Below are 21,454 nucleotides of genomic sequence, written 5' to 3'. Positions count from 1 at the left end.
ATAATGCGAAAACGACCATTGTTGGGGGGGGGGATCTAGTGCCGGTGCGGGCCAAAGCGTTCATGTGTGTGTGTTTTAAAAAGGGAATGCCTCCCTCAGCTGTGCCACCAGGATTTCTGGACCTGCACAAAATTGCCATGTATAAAATGGGAAGTTGGAGTCCTGCATTCTTCTCCCTGGCTACATTCTGCTCGGTTAGAAAATAGACGCAAGCTCGCTCTTCACACGCGCCACAGAAGGGGAAGGAGAGAATGGGGCGGGGGGGGGAGCTCTGGCAGCAGGAATCAGTCAGGTCCCCGTTGCAAGCGCCAGCCGGGGAGGGGAAAGAAAGAGAGCGGAGGAAATCCCAGCTTCGCCACCCGGGAGGGAGCGAGACTGGGAAAGGAAGAAGCTGCCACACACACACAAACCCCTCGATTTCTCTCTCTTCGTTATTGCGATATTTCGCAACTTCAGAATTTGGGGGGGGAATCTAGTGCTAGGATTCTCCACTGTGAATGCTTCTGTTAATACATAAAGGGCTGTGGAGGATTCTACAGCTGCAGCCAATCCATAAGCAGCAGCAGCACACGTGATGCGGTTTGTCCACGAAAAGAAGGGGAGGGAACAGCTGTGCCTGCTCAATGTTACGTTAGTACGTCCTTATGCAACCAGACTTGCGCTTAAAAAAAAAATGATTGACAGGGCATCGAACTCAAGTCGATGCCAGTGGGAAAACGATTTGAGCCGGGGCTTCAGGGAAGGCGACTCCGCAAAGAGTCACTAGTGCGAAAATGAGAAAAATGATCCGGACATAATTGCGCCGCGGAATAAGGGGAGCAAACGCTAAGTGCGAAAACGACCCATATATTTTACCATCCTTGTCATTCATTATAAAGAATTTTTTTACTAAACTATTACTAGCAATATAAGTCTAAACAATTCTTCTTCAACACAAATAAGTATAAAAAATGCAAAGCCATCTCGACACAAGATTAGCTGATTTAATTTAACCATGTTAAGAGCACAGACTAATTTGTTAGCTTGCCAGTATCCTTATTAAAATAAGCACATAAAATTCATATCTTTATCCTTAACAAGTTAAAAAATACAACATAATAATTTGTCTATCAGTAGAAGCAATTTTTCCAGAGAAGCATATTAAGAACAAATCTACCAGATTACAAAATAATTATGCTGTTTGCCTTTTTAACAATTAATCCAACTCTTATATCAGTATAAGCAATTTCTCCAAACAAACATACTAAAAATTAAACTACCATATAAAAATAAACATGTTGTCTGCTCTCTTTACCATTGATCCAAATTAACTGTATATTTATCTAACATTTTAACACCACCCTTCCATCCTTAAGATCTCCCTTGGCCTTTTAAGGACACATGTCAATTCTTACTAATAATTCCATATTTATTTACCCACAAGAAAAACCAGAACTCAGGAATCCTTCCCAGGAAAAGTTTTAAATCTTAATTTTAGCTGCTTAACTTAGCCATATTAAAAATACAAATTCACTTATTGGTTCAACAATATCATCATTACAGTAGGCATAAAAAACATATATCTTTATCTATTAGATGCAGACCAAATTGAAAAATAATTATGTTATCTATCTGCCTAAATATATAGCCCCAAAATCCCACCTAGCATTTTAAAATCAGTTATGAGTTCTTACTATAAGTTCCATATCCAACTGCTCACCAAGTTACAATTTGAATACATAGCTTTCTTTTTAAAATTTAAAAACTTTTTGATCCCTTTTGCTTCTATATCCATATTACTCTGAAAAAAACCAACTTAATATAACCCAGACATCACACTTTGCCTTTTAAAATCTCATGTCAGTTCTTATTGAGAGTTCCGTTTCCAACTATCCACAGAAAGGGAAAAGTTCAAGAGTCCTTCTTCCTGAAAGATTTCCACAGCTTAATTTGTTGACAGGGATGCACCTTCTCTCTTCTCAATGCAGCCACCCGTCTCGGTAATGAGGAGAAGAATTCTGCGCCATTTGTTCCTCTCAGCAGGACTTCACTCAATCTTGGTTTCTGGTCTTGTTTTGTAACTGCACCATAAGGATCCATTTTGGTTTTCTTTTGTTCGTTTCGGGATGGCTCACTTTCCCATTCTGATTCCGCAGATGTCACCAAAATCTCTTTAGCACTCAGCTCATATAGATTTGAAAGTTCACTAGCTTTCAGCATAAAAGCTCCCATTTGCTTTCTAATCAACTGCATCAATGAACCAAGATCCTGTTTCAGAGAAGTAATATTCCATAATATATCTTTTTTATAAGACATTTCTCTTGGCAGTGCCATTTTTCTCTGTCAGCAAACTCAATCCAAGTTGAAAAGAAGTTTAAAGATCCTGTTAGATCATCATCCCAAATCAGCTGCAGCTGAGATTTCAAATTTTATCATTTTTTCATCGGACGACAGGGACAAATCTCTCCAAAATATATCTCTTTTATGTTCAGACCATATTGCAGCCAAATAATAGCCTCTTTAACGTATGTCCGATATAATCCGGGTCGATTTAAGCATTTGTATTCAGTCCAATTCAAGTTATTACCAGTATTTAGAATTGCTCTTTGACTTTTCGGGGCCTCATTCGCAGGGAAAGTAGGCGTATAGTCGACCTCTATCCCTTCCTTTGAGCTGCCCGCTCATTGTTATATAAAACGACCCATTAGCCAGTGGTATTGGAAGCTCACTTACTTGCAGAGTAGAATTGCCATGCTTGGAGTAGAGAGGCGATACATCAAAAGCTTACTGAAAGAAGCGAAAGAAAGCAGTCGGGTGGTCACCTTTTTCTGCTGAGTCAGCTATCATGGCAGCGAAGCCTTGGGACATGCAATAAGAACAGAAGCAGCTGCCGCTGTACTCCTAACTTCCCACAGAAGTCCCAAGCCAAAGGAAAACCCCTTCATGGTCTTCCTGTGAGGGCGGCACATCTGTGGCGACCCTCCAGCCGCCTGATTCAAAGGTGCCACAGGAGGACGATCTGCTGACACCCCTGAAGCCAGGGCAACGTAATCCGGAAGTCTCGGCAGACTTTTTTTACGGGGTGGTTTGCCATTGCCTTGTTGTTCAGTTGCACAGTTGAATCTGACTCTTTGCGACCCCATGGACAAAGTCATGCCAGGCCCTCCTATCTTCCACCATCCTCCGAAGTATGCTGAAATTCGTGTTTGTTACATCAGTAACACTGTCCAGCCATCTCATCTTTTGCCGTCCCCTTCTTCTTTTGCCTTCTGTCTTTCCCAGCATCAGGATCTTCTCCTGGGAGTGCTCCCTTCTCATTTGGTGGCCAAAGTATTTGAGCTTTAGTTTCAGCATTTGACTTTCCAGGGAACAGTCTGGGTTGATTTCCCTTAGGACTGACTGATTTGATCTTCTTGCAGTCCAAAAGACTCTCGAGAGTCTTCTCCAGCACAACATCTCAAAAGCATCTATTCTTCTGCACTTGGCCTTCCTTATGGTCCAGCTCTCACAGCCATACATTACTACTGGGAATACCATCGCTTTGACTATATGGACTTTTGTTGACAAGTTGATGTCTCTACTTTTTATTATACTGCCCAGGTTCACCATAGCTGTCCTCCCAAGGAGCAAACGTCTTTTAATTTCATGGCTACAGTCACCATCTGCAGTGATCTTGGATCCCAGAGTCTGTCACTATTTCCATGTCTTCTCCTTCTATTTGCCAAGGTGTGATGGGGCCAGATGCCATGATCTTAGTTGTTTTGATGTTGAGTTTCAAGCCTACTTTTGTGCTCTCCTCTTTCACCCTCAACAAGAGGTTCTTTAGGTCCTCCTCACTTTCTGCCATTAGAGTAGTGTCATCTGCATAGCTGAGGTTGTTGATGTTTTTCCCGGCAATCTTAATTCCATCTTCTGCTTCATCCAGGCCAGCATTCCCCATGATAAATTAAATAAGTTATCTCCTTATCTTTTCTTGCTGTTCTCTGCATATAAATTAAATAAGCAGGGTGACAATATACATCCTCGTCGAACTCCTTTTCCTATTCTAAACCAATCAGTTGTTCCATATCCCGTTCTGACCCTTGCTTCTTGACCTTTATACAGGTTTCTCAGGAGACATGTGAGGTGGTCTGGAATTCCCATCTCTTTAAGGACTTGTCACAGTTTGTTGTGATCCACACAATCAAAGGCTTTAGCATAGTCAATGAAGCAGAAATAGATGTTTTTCTGATACTCCCGTGCTTTCTCCATAATCCATTGAATGTTGGCAATTTGATCTCTAGTTCCTCTACCTCTCCGAAACCCAGCTTGAACTTCTGATAGTTCCTGATCTACATACTGCTGAAGCGTAACTTGTAGGCTCTTTAACATGATCTTGCTAGCATGTGAAAGGAGTGCAATGATGTGATAGATTGAACATTCCTTGGCATTACCCTTCTTTGGGATTGGAATATAAACCGATCTTTTCCAATCCTGTGGCCACTGTTGTGTTTTCCAAATTTGTTGACATAATGTGTGCATCACTTTAACAGCATCATCTTTTAGGACTTTGAATAGTTCAACTGGGATACCATCATCCATAATCCATTGAATGTTGGCAATTTGATCTCTAGTTCGTCTACCTCTCTGAAACCCAGCTTGAACTTCTGATAGTTCCTGATCTACATACTGTTGAAGCGTAACTTGTAGGCTCTTTAACATGATTTTGCTGGCATGTGAAATGAGTGCCATGATGTGATAGTTTGAACATTCCTTGGCATCACCCTTCTTTGGGATTGGAATATAAACCGATCTTTTTCAATCCTGTGGCCACTGTTGTGTTTTCCAAATTTGTTGACATAATGCGTGCATCACTTTAACAGCATCATCTTTTAGGACTTTGAATAGCTCAACTGGGATACATAATCTCCGCTCGCTTTGTTGTTAGTAATGCTTTCTAAAGTCCGTTTGACTTTACACTCCAGGATGTCTGGCCCAAGGTCATCGATTTCACTGTCATGGTTGTCTGAGACATTGAGATCCTTCTTGTATAATTCTTTTGCATATTCTTGCCATCTCTTCCTGATCTCTTCTGCTTCTGTTAGGTCCCTACCATTTTTGTCCTATATCATGGCCATCTTTGCACGAAACGTTCCCTTGATTTCTCCAATTTTCTTGAAGAGATCTCTTGTCCTTCCCATTCTGTTATTTTCCTCTATTGCTTTGCATTGTTCCTTCAGGAAGGCCTCCTTATCTCTTCTTGCTGTTCTCTGGAAATCTGCATTCAGTTGGGTGAATCTTTCCTTTTCACCTTTGTCTTTCTCTTTCCTTCTTTCCTCAGCCTCATCAGACAGCCACTTTGCTTTCTTGCATTTCTTTTTCTTTGGGATGGTGCTGATTGCTGCTGTACAATGTCACAAACCTCCATCCATAGTTCTTCAGTCACTCTGTCTATCAGCTCTAGTTCCTTAAACCTATTCTTCACCTCCACTGTATATTCATAAGGGATGTGATCAAGGTCAAACCTGAATTGCTTAATGGCTTCCCCAGTTTTCTTCAGTTTAAGCCTGAATTTTGCGATGAGTAGCTCATGATCTGAGCCGCAGTCAGCTCCAGGTCTTGTTTTTGCTGACTGTAAGGAGCTTCTCCTTGACTGCAGAGTATATAATCAATCTGATTTCTGTGTTGTCCATCAGGTGATGTCCACATGTAGAGTCGCCTTTTAGGTTGTTGGAAGAGGGTGTTCGCTATGATCAGCTTGTTCTCTTGACAAAGCTCTATTAGCCTTTGCCCGGCTTCATTTTGTTCTCCAAGGTCAAACTTGTCCGTTGTTCCGGTTACCTTTTGACTTCCTACTTTGGCATTCCAGTCACCTATGATGAGGATATCTTTTTTTGGTGTTAATTCTAGAAGGTGTTGTAGATCTTCGTAGAACTGGTCCACTTCAGCCTCTTCTGCATCAGTGGTTGGGGCATAGACTTGGATTACTGTGATATTGAATGGTTTGCCTTGGATACGGACCAAGCTCATTCTGTCATTTTTGAGATTGTATCCCATTACTGCCTTCCTCACTCTCTTGTTAACTATAAAGGCCACACCATTTCTTCTTCCGGTCTCTTGCCCAAAATAATAGATGTAGTGATCCTCTTAGTTAAATTCACCCTCTTCAGCCTCTTCTGCATCAGTGGTTGGGGCATAGACTTGGATTACTGTGATATTGAATGGTTTGCCTTGGATACGGACCAAGCTCATTCTGTCATTTTTGAGATTGTATCCCATTACTGCCTTCCTCACTCTCTTGTTAACTATAAAGGCCACACCATTTCTTCTTCGGGTCTCTTGCCCAAAATAATAGATGTAGTGATCCTCTTAGTTAAATTCACCCATTCCTGTCCATTTTAGTTCACTGATTCCCAAGATGTCAATGTTCAGTCTTGCCATCTCTTGTTTGATCACATATAGCTTACCTTGATTCATAGATCTTACATTCCACGTTCCGATGCAGTATTGTTCTTTGCAGCATCAGACTGTTCTTTCACCATCAGACACAGCCACAGCTGAGCGTCCTTTTGGCTTTGGCCCAGCTGCTTCACTCTTTCTTTGGTTACTTGAACGCTCTTCCCCAGTAGCATATTGGGCACCTTCTGACCTGGGGGGCTCATCTTCCAGCGCCATATCTTTTAGCCTTTTGTTACTGTTCATGAAGTTTTCTTGGCAAGGATACTGGAGTGGTTTGCCATTTCCTTCTCCAGTGGATCACATTAAGTCTGGGTTCTCAGCTGTGGCCTGTCCATCTTGGGTGGCCGTATATGGCATAGCCCACAGCCTCATTGAACCGCGCAAGCCCTCTCACCAGGTCAAGGCAGCAATCCATGATAGAGACCAGCCTTAGACCACCGTTATTCTTTTGTTTTGGAAAAAGAGAGCTTAGCTTCGAAGGACTGGTGAAACAGGAATTAGATGAAAATAGTTTAATTAGCTATATAAATTTTTCATTGCAGAGATATTGTCACTTGAAAATAGTGGTGTCTGATAAGGGGATTTACCAACACTATTAGGAACTGCTTCCTATCACTGTGGGATGATGATAACTGAATTTATATCCCACCCTCCACTCTGAATCTCAGGACTCTGAGTGGCTCACAATCTCTTTTATCTTCCTCCCCCACAACAGACACCCTGTGAGGATGACAAGAATTCTCATCCTTGTGTGCAGCCAGTGGCACTAGGGCCTCACTATGCCTTCCAAAAGCATGCAGTTGCTGACTGTGCCTGGCCTGGGCTGCTGGTATCACCAGAGACAACTATTGGACAATCAGTAACCTTGTATGTACAGAGTGGTTACTAAAGCACTCTTTGCCCCCAACTACTGCCACAGGTTTGGTTCCAAATTTCATTTCTCCAATCAATCAGCAATTTGTTCCTGCTAATGATCTAGTAAAAGTCAGCATGGTGTAGGATGAACTTGGTCCAAATCCCCACTTTACTGTGGCTCTCACTGAGTGACATTGGGTCAGTTGCTTCTCTTTCAGCCCAACTTACCTTACAAATTTGTTGTTCGGTGGGGGGAGGGGGCGGGATGGAGGAGGGGAGCACCCTGTGTGCTTTCTTGAGCTCCTTGGAGGAAGGTGGGATTTCTTAAAAAATAAACCAAGGGGTGTTTTCACTCAGCAACTGTTTGCAAGTGGATTTTGCTATTCTTATACAGTAAACATCCAGTTGCAATGCATGTTATTTAGTGTGTGGGAACACACCCAATGTATGTTTCACTGGTTATCATTGCTTGTGGAAGGTGACACCTTGAGTCTGAGCAAGAAAGGTGAGCTATAAATGAAGTAAATAATCTTTACCTATACTTATTTAAAATAATTGTCCCATGATTAGGGATAGATTTTATCAGATGCAAAATAGTGATCTGCCTATATTATGTATGTCCCACTCTCCCAACAAAGTCCTGCTATCTTTTGTGTATTTGACTTTGTCTTCCTAGAGTACAAAAACCTTATGCAATGATAATATCTGTTTTTCTTCACCTCCAGGAGACTCTTTTGGACAGAAATAGGATTCCGTCCTCAGATTGAAAGTTCTTCCTTGCATGGCAGTGGTCGTCTCATTATAGCCGATTCAGGCTTAGTTTGGCCTAGTGGAATAACAGTTGACTACCTAGCTGACCAGTTGTACTGGTGTGATGCAAAACTGTCTGTTATTGAAACTGCAAACCTGGATGGATCGAACCGCCGAATACTCGCACAGAATGATGTAGGTGAGGTGTTGGTGTTGATAGCTCTATGATTGTAGGTAAAAGGGTTTAAGTCTGTATGTGTGTATGGAAAGGCCAGCTTTTGTGTTAATAACTGCATTATGAACTCTACAAAGAGACCAATTAAATTGAAATGAAGTAACATGGAGAGCAAAAAGAATCTTGCTGTATATGTTTGTAGGTAAAGATTAAGCTGAGTAGCTTCATGAGCTTGATGTTGCTGGTAATTTGGTTTGCTGAGAATTGTGAAGTTTTTATTGATTTTTGAATTGAGATTTTGAACCACCTTGGGAAAACTGGGATAAAACATAACTTTTTAAATAAACATAAAAGTAAGCTGAGGTTTAATAAAGAAACGAAGTAAAAGGGAATAGAATAGGGTTTTCCTTTTTGAAAAAAAGAGAACAATTTACTAACTAATATTTATATGAGAGAATGATAAGCACAAATAGTTTCTGGAAAATGGAAATATTTATAATAGCCTTAAACTATCAGTGCAATCCTAAGCAAAGTTATACCATCCTAAAATGATTTGCTTAAATGGATTTAGAAAGGTATAACATTGCTCAGGACAACACTATATTTGCTTTGTTTTTTGAATCTGATGCTATTTTTATGTTGTTTTTGAAACCTGAAAAGATTTTTTTCCTCATTGTTTGAGGACATCCATTATGAAATGAACATAATGTTATGGTGCAATATAGCAAAGCAGAGTTGGTTCTGTGTTGATGTCACAAAGTCATCTTGTGTTGCCTTGGAAAAATTAGATAGAGATGATGGAATTAATCCCCTCTGGCAGGGCTAGTGCATTAAGTCAGTGAACGAGGCAATTGCCTAGGGTACCTGCTCCAGGCAGGGGTGGGTGCCCCCTCCCTGCTCACGCTGTGCCTTAGCCTCCCGCTCAAGGGGAGATGATCTCTGCCATCTGGACAGCAGTTGTAATTCTGAGTGATCTCCAGCCCTCACCTGGAGATTGGCAATAGTGGTTCTCCAGGAGGAGATGGCTGGTTTGGAGAGTGAAGTCTATGGGATTGCACCTGTCTGAGGTCCCACCCCTCCTCAAACCCCACCCTCTCCAGGCTCTGCCCCTTAAATCTCCAGAAATTTCCTAATCTGAAGTTGGCAACCCTGTCTCCTTTATCTGCCCCTCTGAGTTCAGCTTTCCATCACCTTCCCCCTCCCTGCAATCTCTACATAGAAAGAGCAGTCTTTCTCCATAGTGTGTGTGTGGGGATGGGGAACCAAAGCAGCTTACATCATTCTCCTCTCCCCCCCTTTGATCTGCACAACAACCCTGTGAGGTAGGTTAGACTGAAAGTCTGGCTGGTCCGAAATCACCTAGTCTGGCAGACCCCGCTCTGAAGCCCTAACTCCTATGTCCTCCTCAAACTTCACACAGAATCTCCACGAATTTCCCACCAACCTGGAACTGGCAGCCATAGTCAGGACTGGCCCCAATGAGTTCTTCCTCAGAGGCCTTTAATGATATCTTTCAGACCAACAGTCTCTCTCTGATAAAGGTCTTAAGCACAGGACTTCAGTCTCTCTCAGTGTCTCGCTTTCTTTCCATCTCTCTCTCTCTGAATTCAGTTTGTTGTCACAGGATGCCATTCTCCCCCCTATCTCTGGCTGTTTCCCTTCCAGAGGAGAAGAGGGAGGAGCTCTCAGCCAGTCAAGGGAAGGCTTTCTCTGGCTCTTCCCTCCTCCTCCTTCAGTCAATTGAGGGAAAGGCTTTCTCTGGCAATTTCCCTCCTCCTCCCTCCCTCAGCCAATCAAGGGAAGAATTTCTTTATCTCCTCTGTGAAGCAGTGCTACAGGCAGCTCAGTCAATGGGAGAGTAGGGAAAGCCAGAAACTGCCAGAATCAAGGTTGGTTGCCTTTTACTGACAGAATCAGCTTGGCTGGCTAGGAACAGGCAACTTGGGCAGAAGAAAGGAGCAGACGCAACCAGTGGCAAGCAAATACTCTTGATTGATGGTCTGGTGGGCCAAAGGTTGATGCAGCGCAGTCACAACCAATGAGAGAGCTCAGTTTTGCCAAGATGAAATATATATAGGATAGTTTTGATTAAATGAGGCAACATGTGGATTCCAGTTTATAGAATGCTGTGTGAACAAGATCTACATTTAGGTGCTTAATTATACGTGGATGTGGCCTGTACTGCATTGCTTACAACAGAATACACTTTTAGATGCATATTTAAAATCACTTCCCCATTTACAATCTGCCCCAGTTAGTCAAGTAACATGCCTGGAACACTGTGAAACAATGTTGATATGTTTCCTCTTCTCCTCCTTTGTGTACAGTTTTGCACCCTTTGGATGCAAAATCACTCTAAAGAGGAGATTAAAAGATTAAATACCTGTATTTGGGTTCCAGGATAGGACCATAGATGTGAGCAAACTACTGCTGCCCCCTAGTGTTACGCTCTTGCTGCTGACAAATTTGTCTAAACTGTAATACTGGTGTGGATAATTATGAGGGAGAGCATTGCTAGTCTGTCATAGTAAAATTAAACACAAGACCAGTAATTTCTTAAAGGCTGACAAACTTTATTCCAATGTAAATTTTCACGAGCCAGAGCTCATATATCTGAAAAAGTCAGCTGTGACTCACAAAGGTTAGGCTGGAAAATATTTTGCTAGTCTTTATGGTGCTGTTAGACTACTGTTTAATTTTAGGGCAAGCGAATAAATCTCTGAAGAACCCCAAAGATCATAGATGTCATCCCCCCAAACAATTATCCCCAAGGCTCAGTTCTGTGCATATCACATATTCTTATGACACAGACAAATCCAGGTAACCCCACCCCCCCATGTTACAAAACAGTAGCACACTTAAATATTGCTCATATTGACTCAGATAAAAGAGCTACATAACTACAAAAAAAGGCATCTGACTTCATCTGGAGTAATGGGATCATATCTGGAATAGCAGATCAAAAATAATGAAAAACAATCCAAGGAAGTTAAGGTATATTGTTAGAAACATTCAGTAGTCTAAAGAGCAGACCTAAGATTAAACTGATATTTAGGGTCGATAAAAGAATGTCAGTGGCCAGTATATAGATAGTGTGTTCAAATATTTAAAAGAAATAAAAGTGAGATAAGCTGTCTTCCTTTATGCTGTGAGTAGTACAAGAAGTAACAGTTTGGAACTGTGGATAAGCCAATGTAAGCTGAACATTAGCTAGAACTTGTCAAGGATAATTTTCAAATGAAACAAGCTGTGCAGGAGACTTGTGGCATCTCATTCTTTGGAGGCATGTAAACATGGAATAAGTATCTCTTGAGAAGGATTGAAGGCTAAGTGGCCTCTCTCAAGGCAAGGAGATGGACTAGGTAAACAACAGATTCCTTCCAACCCTTTGGCAACGGTTTGGAGCCAGCTAGCCTTTTTATTCAATTGCTTCCAGTTTTACAGTTTGGTCTGAGACCCAGTTTGATGTAGTGGTTAAGTGCACGGACTCTTATCTGGGAGAACCGGCTTTGATTCTCCACTCCTCCACTTGCAGCTGCTGGAATGGCCTTGGGTCAGCCATAGCTCTCCTAGGAGTTGTCCTTGAAAGGGCTGCTGATATAAGAGCTCTCTCAGCCCCACCTACCTCACAGGGTGTCTGTTGTATGTATGTTTGGGGGTGGGGTGGGGAGGAAGGTAAAGGAGATTGTGGCCACTCTGAGACTCTGAGATTCAGAGTATGGGGTGGGATATAAATCCACTATCTTCTTAACATTATTATTATGTGCTCCCATTTTACCTGGCATTTGGCCAGGATGGTCCCATAGTCCCCAGCATAGCCTTTGCAGCAGTTCCTTTTTCATAGGAAACCTGATTGGATCCAACCCATTGTGTTGTACTTGTATATGAGACATCAGGAATAGATGGTTACAGTGGTGGGATTCAGCAGGTTCGCACCAGTTCTATGGAACCGTTACCTAATGCGCTATCGGTTCTATAGAACCGTTTGTTGGTCGGGCACCCTCGGATCACTTTCCCCTCTAAGTGCCTAAAACTCACCAGTTTCTTTTCCCCACCAGACTGCAAAAAAGCCCAAGCGAACAAGTTAGACACGCGCCCTGCCAGGAATTGCGTCTCACTCCCTCCAGCCCCTTCCAGCTTCACCACTCCCACGTGTGATTAAAACCCAGGCGCCAAGGAAAAAGCAGCTCAAGCTAACCACCGCGGCGCCTTCTGGGACTCGTAGTCCTTGCGCTCGGTAGCGCAGCAGGCAGGAGGCTCGAAAGACTACCAGACCCGGTATGCCCCTCGGCAAAGAAGGGCTCCGCTCGCTCGTGCGCGCTCGCGGAGTCAGGAAGCCCCGCCCACTTTCATTCCTGGAAGGATGAGTAGGCGAAGGTCTGTGGGCTGCAAACGCTTGTGGGGGCGTCGGGCTTGTTTGGTTTTTTTGCAAATGGCAGTCAAATTAGGTGACAGATTTTTCTTTTTGCAGAGAGATAAATATTGGAGCGTTTTGCCATGTATGCAAAACAAGGCTTGATAGCCGGGCTTTTCCCCAGCCAACGGTTGATCTGTTCAGATGGGTTCTGTGGCATGCGTTTGGGTGCCCCAACTGTAGTAGCTTTCAGGTGATGGTAAAAAAAAACCTCTGCCTGGACATGTGAGTCCTCCACCCGTGTTTGCTCAAGCTTGTATAACCAGCTTTGGTTGGCACACTGCTTTTTTAGGGAGGCCAGCCTTTTAAGCTCACATTGCCAGAGTGACACTTCGTTCTGCAAAGCCGGGGTGTCAAACATCTGACCTGGAGGCCGAATCAGGCCCTCGGAGGGCTCCTATCAGGCCCCTGAGCAACTGACTGTCATCTGCTTCCTTCTTTCTCCTTTCTGTATAACAGCTTGCTTTGCAAGGCTCCCTCAAATGCACAGGAACTGCAGAGCAAAACTTCTATTTTCTCCATTGGCTGAGGCTCCTCCCTTGGGGAGGAAGGAGGAGGGATAGCTTGCTTTGCCAGGCTCCCTCAATCGCACAGCAGAGATACTGAGTGAAGCCTCTCTTCCTTCTATTTGCTGAGGCTCCCCCCCCAGTCCCCTGGGGAAGGAAGGAAAGAGCCAGAGCTTCCTTTGCCCAGTTCCCTGGATCCCGTGGGAGAAATACAAAGAAAGCACCTTTAAGACCAACAAGTGCTAATGCTTTTAGCATGTTTTAAGTTTTTTAGGAAATATATTTGTGTTTGTGTCCTTTATAAAGTTTGTATCTTTGCTACCTAATCTTTAAATAGGAACACACATGGCCCAGCCTGACATGTCCCAGCCAGACAAGGTCTCCTTTATGTCAGATTCGGCCCTTATAACAAAATGAGTTTGACACTTCCATAGCAGTCTGTACACTGGTTGTAACAGGCTTGAACTTCCCACCCCCACCCTGCTTCAGGTTCCACTGCAAGATTCTCTGGTTTGATTTTGGTTCTCTGGCTTGACACATTGGCTTGTGGTTCCTCTGGGATTACTGAGTTCTGTAGAAGTTCTGCTGAACTCGCTGTCTGTCAGTGATTCCTACTTGCAGACATGGGGGGGGGGCGGTTTGCCCTGGAAGCAGCTTGCAGGGTTTTCTGTCCCCCCTTCCACTGGAAATAATGTTCAGAGGCCCATAAAATTGGAATCACTCCTTGGTCCAATCGACTTGAAACTTGGGGGTTATTTAAAGCAGGGGTCCCCAACCCCCAGGCCATGGACCGGTCCCGGTCCGTGGTGTGTTAGCATCCAGGCTGCACAGGGACAGCACTCTTGGCTTCCTGGGTCACAGATCTGGGAAGCTGAGAGCGGTGGGATGGATCAGCGGTGTGTGCTCTCCTCCAAGCCCTGCTTCCCAGGCATAGAGGAGAGCAGGCTTGCTCCACCACCCCTTTTGCCCACCCACACAGCCTCACTCCAAAGATGGTGGTGGACGAAAGAGGCAGTGTGGCCTCGCTCTGAAGCTGCCTCCCCTTCCAGGGGAGGTCGCCAGAAGCAGCCCCAGTCTCCCCCGTATTTAAAGACCCCCATGGGGGCAGGGACATGGGAGCAGGGTGGCCTGGGGCAGCAAGAACCCCTGCACCACCCCCCCACAGTCCATGGAAAAATTGTCTGCTACAAAACTGGTCCCTGGTGCCAAAAAGGTTGGGAGCCACTGATTGAAAGGACAGGCACCAGCAGCTTCCCTGCGATTGTGGTGCTTGTGCCTCTAAAAGCCAGTTTGGTGTAGTGGTTAAATGTGCGGACTCTTATCTGGGAGAACCGGGTTTGATTCCCCACTCCTCCACTTGCACCTGCTGAAATGGTCTTCGGTCAGGCATAGCTCTGGCAGAGGTTGTCCTTGAAAGGGCAGCTGCTGGGAGAGCCCTCTCCATCCCCACCCACCTCGCAGGGTGTTTTTTGTGGGGGAGGAAGGGAAAGGAGATTGTGAGCCCCTCTGAGACTCTTCTGAGTGGAGGGCGGGATATAAATCCAATATCTTCTTCTTCTTCTTCTAAAAACAACTCCCCCGGCCACCTGGAAATCTTTCAAAACAACTGTTCCATTTCCCCAGCCATTCCCCATTCAGAATAATGGTCCTGAAAAAACTGGAAATGGGGGGGGGGGAACCCTCTAAATCCAATTACCATACAGGTATCTGGAATTCAGGAATATTGGAATTACCAATATATTCCCAGTCCAATATACCTGAACCTGAAAAGGTACTTTTTTGGCACGTCCCACCCAGGACCCTGGGAATTATATTGTTATGGACAGTTGTTGGTATTTATGGCGAGAAAATGGTTGGATCCAACACTGAAGAGGGAAAAAATCAAACATTACTAAGGGCATAGGTGTATTAACAGCAGTTAGTGACTAGTTTACCAGGTTTCTATCCTGTTTATCCTTTCTATCAAGAGCCAGTTTGTTGTGGTGGTGAAGTGTGCAGACTCTTGTCTGGAAGAACTGGGTTTTATTCCCCACTCCTCCACTTGCAGCTGCTGGAATGGCCTTGGATCAGCTATAGTTCTTGCAGAGGTTGTCTTTGAAAGAGCAGCTTCTGGAAGAGCTCTCTCAGCTCCACCTACCTCACAGGGAGTCAGTTGTGGGGGAAGAAGATAATGGAAATTGTAAGCCACTCTGAGACTGATTCAGAGAGAAAAGTGGGGTATAAATCTATGGTCTTCTTTTTCTTCTTCTTCTTCTCTTCCTCAAAATTGTTCAAAGCAATTGTTCAAATTGTTCAAAGTTAGGAGCAATCGTGTTTTATTTAATTGGCCAGAAGAAGAAGCCAAGATTTGTTGCAATCAGAATTCTGGACTGGGAAGACTGAAGGTCAGATTCCTGCAAAACTCACAGGCTGATTTCAATCAGTCACTATCAGTGCAATCCTAAAGCCATTTCCCTATGCAGCCCAGTTGCATAGACCTGCGTGAGAGTCTGAGTTAGATCTCCTAAGGATGGTGCTGTGTCTGTCAGCCCCACCTACTGCACAAGGTTGTGCGGATTTAAAGGGGAAGGCTAGTAAACCATGTATAACATCATGAGTACCTGAATACAAAGATGGGCTACATCAGGGGTAGGGAAATGGCTGAGAAGTTGAATGCATTTTTTGCCTTCACTGTGGAAGACGAGAAGTGTTTGCCCGCTCCAGAACCACTAATTTTGGAAGGGGTGTTGAAAGACCTGAGTCAGATTGAGGTGACAAGAGAGGAGGTCCTACAACTGATAGACAAATTAAAAACTAATAAGTCACCAGGTCCGGATGGCATACATCCGAGAGTTCTGAAAGAACTCAAAGTTGAACTTGTTGATCTTCTGACAAAAATATGTAATCTTTCATTGAAATCTGCCTCCGTTCCTGAAAACTGGAAGGTAGCAAATGTCACCCCCATCTTTAAAAAGGGTTCCAGAGGATTTCCGGGAAATTACAGGCCAGTCAGTCTGACTTCAATACCGGGAAAGTTGTTAGAAACCATTATCAAGGACAGAATGAGCAGGCACATTGATGAACACGGGTTATTGAGGAAGACTCAGGATGGGTTCTGTAAGGGAAGATCTTGCCTCAGTAACCTGTTACAGTTCTTTGAGGAGGTGGACAAAGGAGACCCAATAGATGTTGTTTACCTTGACTTCCAGAAAGCTTTTGATAAAGTTCCTCATCAAAGGCTTCTTAGAAAGCTTGAGAGTCATGGAGTAAAAGGACAGGTCCTCTTGTGGATCAAAAACTGGCTGAGTAATAGTAAACAGAGAGTGAGTATAAATGGGCAGTCTTCGCAGTGGAGGACGGTAGTGCCTCTCCCCAAAATACCCTCCCAGTTTCAAAAAGATTGGACCAGGGGGTCCAATTCTATAAGCCCCAAAAGAAGGTGCCCTTATCCTTCATTATTTCCTATGAAAGGAAGGCATTGAAAAGGTGTGCCATCCCTTTAAGTGTGAGGGCCAGAACTCCCAATATGGAAATATCTTCAATAAATCTTTCTTTAAACATAATCTAGTTGTCTTTACCTCTTTTACTGTTCTTATTGCAGTATTTAATGCGTGAATTATTAAACTACCTTTCGGTATATCTTTTGATATAGTTAAAATGGTCATTAGGACATAGAACCTGTTGTTAATTTATTTGAATCCCACCACTGGATGGTTATGTGCATAAACATTTTTACTTAATGTGTTCCAAACGATATTTGTATAAATATATATATTGAGAATATATATATATATTCAGTATATATACTGAGAATATAAGTATATTTTTAGGACATCCATTTGATATAACAGTATTTGAGGATGACATTTGGTTTTCTGACTGGGCCAAGCATTCATTAATGAGAATGGACAAGAAGACTGGACAAAACAGGGTACATATTGGAGGCAGCATGCTGAGACCCTCCTCACTGGTGGTCATCCATCCCGTAGCAAAACCAGGTATGTTTCAAAAGTTATGCAATTGCTTTCTTATCAATCAGGTTTCTTGTTAGACTAGGGCTGTGATCACACTGGAGGTTTGGTGCAGTCCTGGCATGTCTCTAATCATAGCAGTTTAAATTGTTGCAGGAAGGTCTGACCAGACAGCACACCTTGAGGCGGTTTTCCCTGTGTGTTCTGCTGATGGTCAGACATCCATATTACTGCAGCGCCTCAACCACAGGGCATGATGTCTGGCTGGTTTTTTAAAAATGCAGGAGGATGCACATATTGGCAGCAACTCCCAAAAAAGCATGGCTTCTGGTTTAGACATCACATCTGACTTCAGTTCAGGACAGAGGAGTTCAGACATCCAGCAAAGCAGAGCTGGCATCCATAAATACTGATCTTTCCCCGGTGCCCAATTACTCTGCTTCCAAAGTGGGGTGCAGACAACTGGGGCACAGAAGGCAGATGTTGTCATCTGATCTCTTTAAATCTACAAAGATAATGCTCATGCGAACTGCTCATGTGACCACAGCCTGTGTTCTGAATCCTTTTCAAGGTGCTGGTGTTGACCTTTAAAGCCCTATATGGCCTGGGACCTGTCTATCTGCAGAACCGCCTTTCCCCACATGTTCCTCAGAGAGTACTGTGCTCGGGAGCTCAAAATCTCCTCTCCATCCCTGGGTCAAGGCCAGACTGAGTTCCAGCCAGTGAGAGCCAGTTTGGTGTAGTGATTAAGTGTGCAGACTCTGATCTGGGAGAACTGGGTTTGATTCCCCACTCCTCCACTTGCAGCTGCTTGAATGGGCTTGGGTTAGCCACAGCTATCGCAGGAGTTGTCCTTGAAAGGGCAGCTGCTGTGAGAGCCCTCTCAGCCCCACCCACCTCACAGGGTGTCTGTTGTGGGGGGAGAAGATCTAGGAGATTGTAAGCCGCACTGTGTCTCTGATTCAGAGAGAAGGGCGGGGTATAAATCTGCAGTCTTCTTTTTCTTCTTCTCTGTGGCAGAACAGGTGGGATATAAATATGCTGTAATAACAAATAAACAAATAAATAATTTCATTCCTTATTGTTTCAGGTCACATGTTTATCCCCGAGGAGAGACTGTCAGTGAACAATACATTAGCACTGGAAGTTTCATACCAGCATCGCTTAAGAAGCAATGTGTATGGAGACAGAAATGAAAAAGATCTACAGATGTTGACTGCAGAAATTGTGGTGTATAGTAAGGACTGCAGTGGTAGTATTTCTCTAGCAAAACAACTCTGTTGCAGGGGTAGACTCCCTAGCGTTCTTTCTCAGATCATAGAGATGGAGGACAGAATACATTTTCAAATTCTCCAGTACTCCTCCATCAATGGAGTTTTGCCTTTGTTTGGAACCCACATATTAATTCCAAACCTTCATTTTCCAAATTAAATGTTGTTAGTTCTATAATGTACCATGCGGAGAGACGGGCGCAGGGCAACATGCTTTATTCAGGGTACATTACAAGATGGAGAGAGAGAACACGCGGGCCGGGCCCCGCATATATACAGTGCCGGAACTATTCCTCCTACTGGCCAGTCCAATGCTGGCCAGCCATTTTCCCGCCATGGATGGTGATTGGCGGATGCTCAGCGCCCTGCGCGGAGGCATCGGGGTGTCCCCCGTCGCCTCCGCGGCTCGCGCGGACTAACGCGTCTACGTTGTTGTGTTATAACGAAATGGTTCCTGTTATAATGAAATAGTTGCTACCGCAATACGCTACAAGTTCCTTGTGACTCGTTCCCCATAATAGTCAAAAGCCAGTTTGGTTACTTGCTCATAACATCAACACAGCCTGCTTAGGCAGTCCAACCCATCATTTTGGAACCCCAGTCATGGCCATTTTCAGATAGGTTCATGCTGTTGGGAAATGTTTTTTTTTTCCTCCCTTCTTCCTCACAGCATTGCGGTACATTTATGTCTCCTGGGGTGTCCCTGGATTTTTTCCAGTCTTTCTCAAACTTAATTCATTGCAAAGTTTGGGGAAAGATCACAGTAAAGCCTGATTCAGATTTCCCCATCCACATAGCAGCCATTTCCCCTGATGACCATGTTTCTCATGGCAGCCATCTCTTCCTCCTACCACTACTTATAAAAGAATATAATGATATTCTAGTTCTGATTAAAAATAAATAAACTCAAAAGCCTTATGAGACTGGGGAGCAGTTGCAACCGCTGCTGGTGGATTCGTCTAGGAAAACTGTAGGAAGAAACCTGCTGTGGGGAAGCCCTGTTGCCATTGTGCTACTCCAGCAGCAGGCAGGACCGGTGCATGGAAGTCGGCGAACTAGGCAACAGCCTAGGGCGCCGGCTCCCATAGGGGCGCCTCCCTCCCAGCACGATCTGCTGCCCCTCCGCTTCTGCCTCCCCCTCACCTGGTGCGATTGGCTGCACCTGGACCCTTCTGCTCCTGCTTCCCTCCCACCCAGCGCGATCACAGCACACCGCGCCCCCACCAGCTGCAATGCGGTGTCCTTATCCTGTTTCATCTAAGAATGTGCTGGAGAAGGCTTTGCTCCTCCTCCCTTCCGGTTCCGGAAAGGAGGGGGGAGAAGTGTCCTCCAGCACATTCTTAGAAGAAAAAAGATAAGCACACCATGTTGCAGCTGGTGGGGGCACAGCATGCTGTGATCACGCTGGGTGGTGGAGAGGTGGCAGCGGAAGAGCCCGGGCACAGCCAATCACGCCAGGTGGGGGGGGGAAGGTGGGAATGGAGGGGCAGCCGATCATGCCAGGATGCTGTGAGGGCTCCCCACCTTGCTGAAACTCCCCGCCCCCTCCCCTCGCCACTGCCACACCCCCCCCCAGTGTCGGTGAAGTCAGGAGGCAGCGAGGCAGCGAAACTTCAGCAAAGTTGGGGATATTCTTCAAGCAACTGGGGCAAAATTTCTTCCTCACTCTAATTTGGTCCCCACCCAGGTGGGCGCTGCATTTGCCTCCTCTAGATGGAGGAAAGGGCCGATGGATTTTTGCACCCATGTGGGCTTTTGGTGAGGATGGAGCTGGAGATTTTTTAAGGTGGCCTTGCCTCTGACCGCAAAGTTCTGCCTTTGTGCTCAGCCCACCCTTCTGTCTTCTTATAGTGTAGGCTTCAGCTGGTTGCCCTGTTTGAGGCTGAGGGTTCAGAACGGTCAGAGGAAGGGGGAATGTGAAGAGAGAAAGACTTGGCAGGTATGGAAGATGCAGGGATATTTACCAATCAGCAGACCATTTTCACAAGAGAAATGGCCTACCCTATGCATTATTCTGTAGTGCTCCAGGGCTTTAAATGTTTTCCACCCTGTCAAGTTTATTCTCAATATCAACAAATATTTCAAATACTGGAATCCAGTGGGGTGGGATATAATGTGGGGTTTCCACTGTAGATGGGATACAAATCTCCTTTTACTTGTGAAGAATTCATTTCTCTCCGCCTGTTTTCTTCAGTTGTCAAAATCTGACCCCTAAGAAATTGGTAATTTTAATTGTCCCTTTCTCTTACTTCCTCCCTCCCCCCAAATATGACACCAGGGATTTTCAAAGCAATGATGTAGTTGCTGAGAATTTAGTTCTATATGGGAAGAAAACAGATGGGATGCAGACAGGAACATGTTTTATCAATAGAAACAAACGAAAGAAGAAACCAAACATATTTAACAACTGAAATTAAAAAGAAGCAAATATTTTAGATTTTTGTGTACATTTCTAATTGCTGCATTTTATTCAGCTAATTTATACCCTGCTCTCTCCCCACCATGGGGACCCAGAGAGACTAACATCATTTTCCTTTCACCCATTTTTCACAACACCCCACTGAGGTAAATTAAGATGCATGTGTGTGATCAGCCCAGGGTCACCCAGCAAGCTTCCCTGGCAGAGTGGGGATTCAAACTTGCTTCTTCCAGATCCTAGCCCTAGCATTGAAGTTCACTGCCCAAATGCTAAAGCATCCTTCATTTGTTATAATTTTTGCATTCAAGCACAGGGGTATCTGGCTGCCAGGCCAGCAAACCTCCTGATATATGCATTTGCCTTTTGTGTGTATAGAACAACATGAATGTTTTAAGCCTCCTGAGCTCCATAGGAAGAAATGAAGTTAATATAAAATAAATAGTTCCCAGTTCAGATACGTACGAGAAGCTAGGGTAGTAAGCTCTAGGTTGCCTAGTGGAAGACTCACTGTGTGTGCGGGGGTGTTGTTGGCCCATGATGTTGTGACATCTTCAGCAATGTGCTCACATCACTTCTGGTGCAACTGAGAAGTAATGTCATTGCATCACTATTGACACTAGCACTTGGCCAAAATGTTGTCGTTTAATAATAGATTTTGGGGTGAACCCTACAGCACTTCCCAGTGCTATAATGTCAC

The 21,454-nt window shown here is 44.3% G+C and overlaps 1 protein-coding gene across 2 annotated transcripts in view; it reads left to right on the top strand.

Moving 5' to 3' along the window:
- EGF (epidermal growth factor) overlaps window positions 1-21,454 on the top strand; it is a 75,557-nt gene that overhangs the window by 35,290 nt on the left and 18,813 nt on the right. For both annotated transcript variants that reach the window (XM_060246928.1, XM_060246929.1), the window contains 3 exons: window positions 7,998-8,221; window positions 16,927-17,094; window positions 18,158-18,304. In XM_060246928.1, the coding sequence (XP_060102911.1) occupies window positions 7,998-8,221; window positions 16,927-17,094; window positions 18,158-18,304 (539 nt within the window). The remainder of the gene's footprint in view (window positions 1-7,997; window positions 8,222-16,926; window positions 17,095-18,157; window positions 18,305-21,454) is intronic.

This window comes from Heteronotia binoei, chromosome 9 (genome assembly GCF_032191835.1).
Source record: "Heteronotia binoei isolate CCM8104 ecotype False Entrance Well chromosome 9, APGP_CSIRO_Hbin_v1, whole genome shotgun sequence".
Lineage (NCBI taxonomy): Eukaryota > Metazoa > Chordata > Lepidosauria > Squamata > Gekkonidae > Heteronotia > Heteronotia binoei.
The sequence above is the reverse complement of the archived record's forward strand: the minus strand, read 5'-3'. Positions and strand labels throughout refer to the sequence as shown.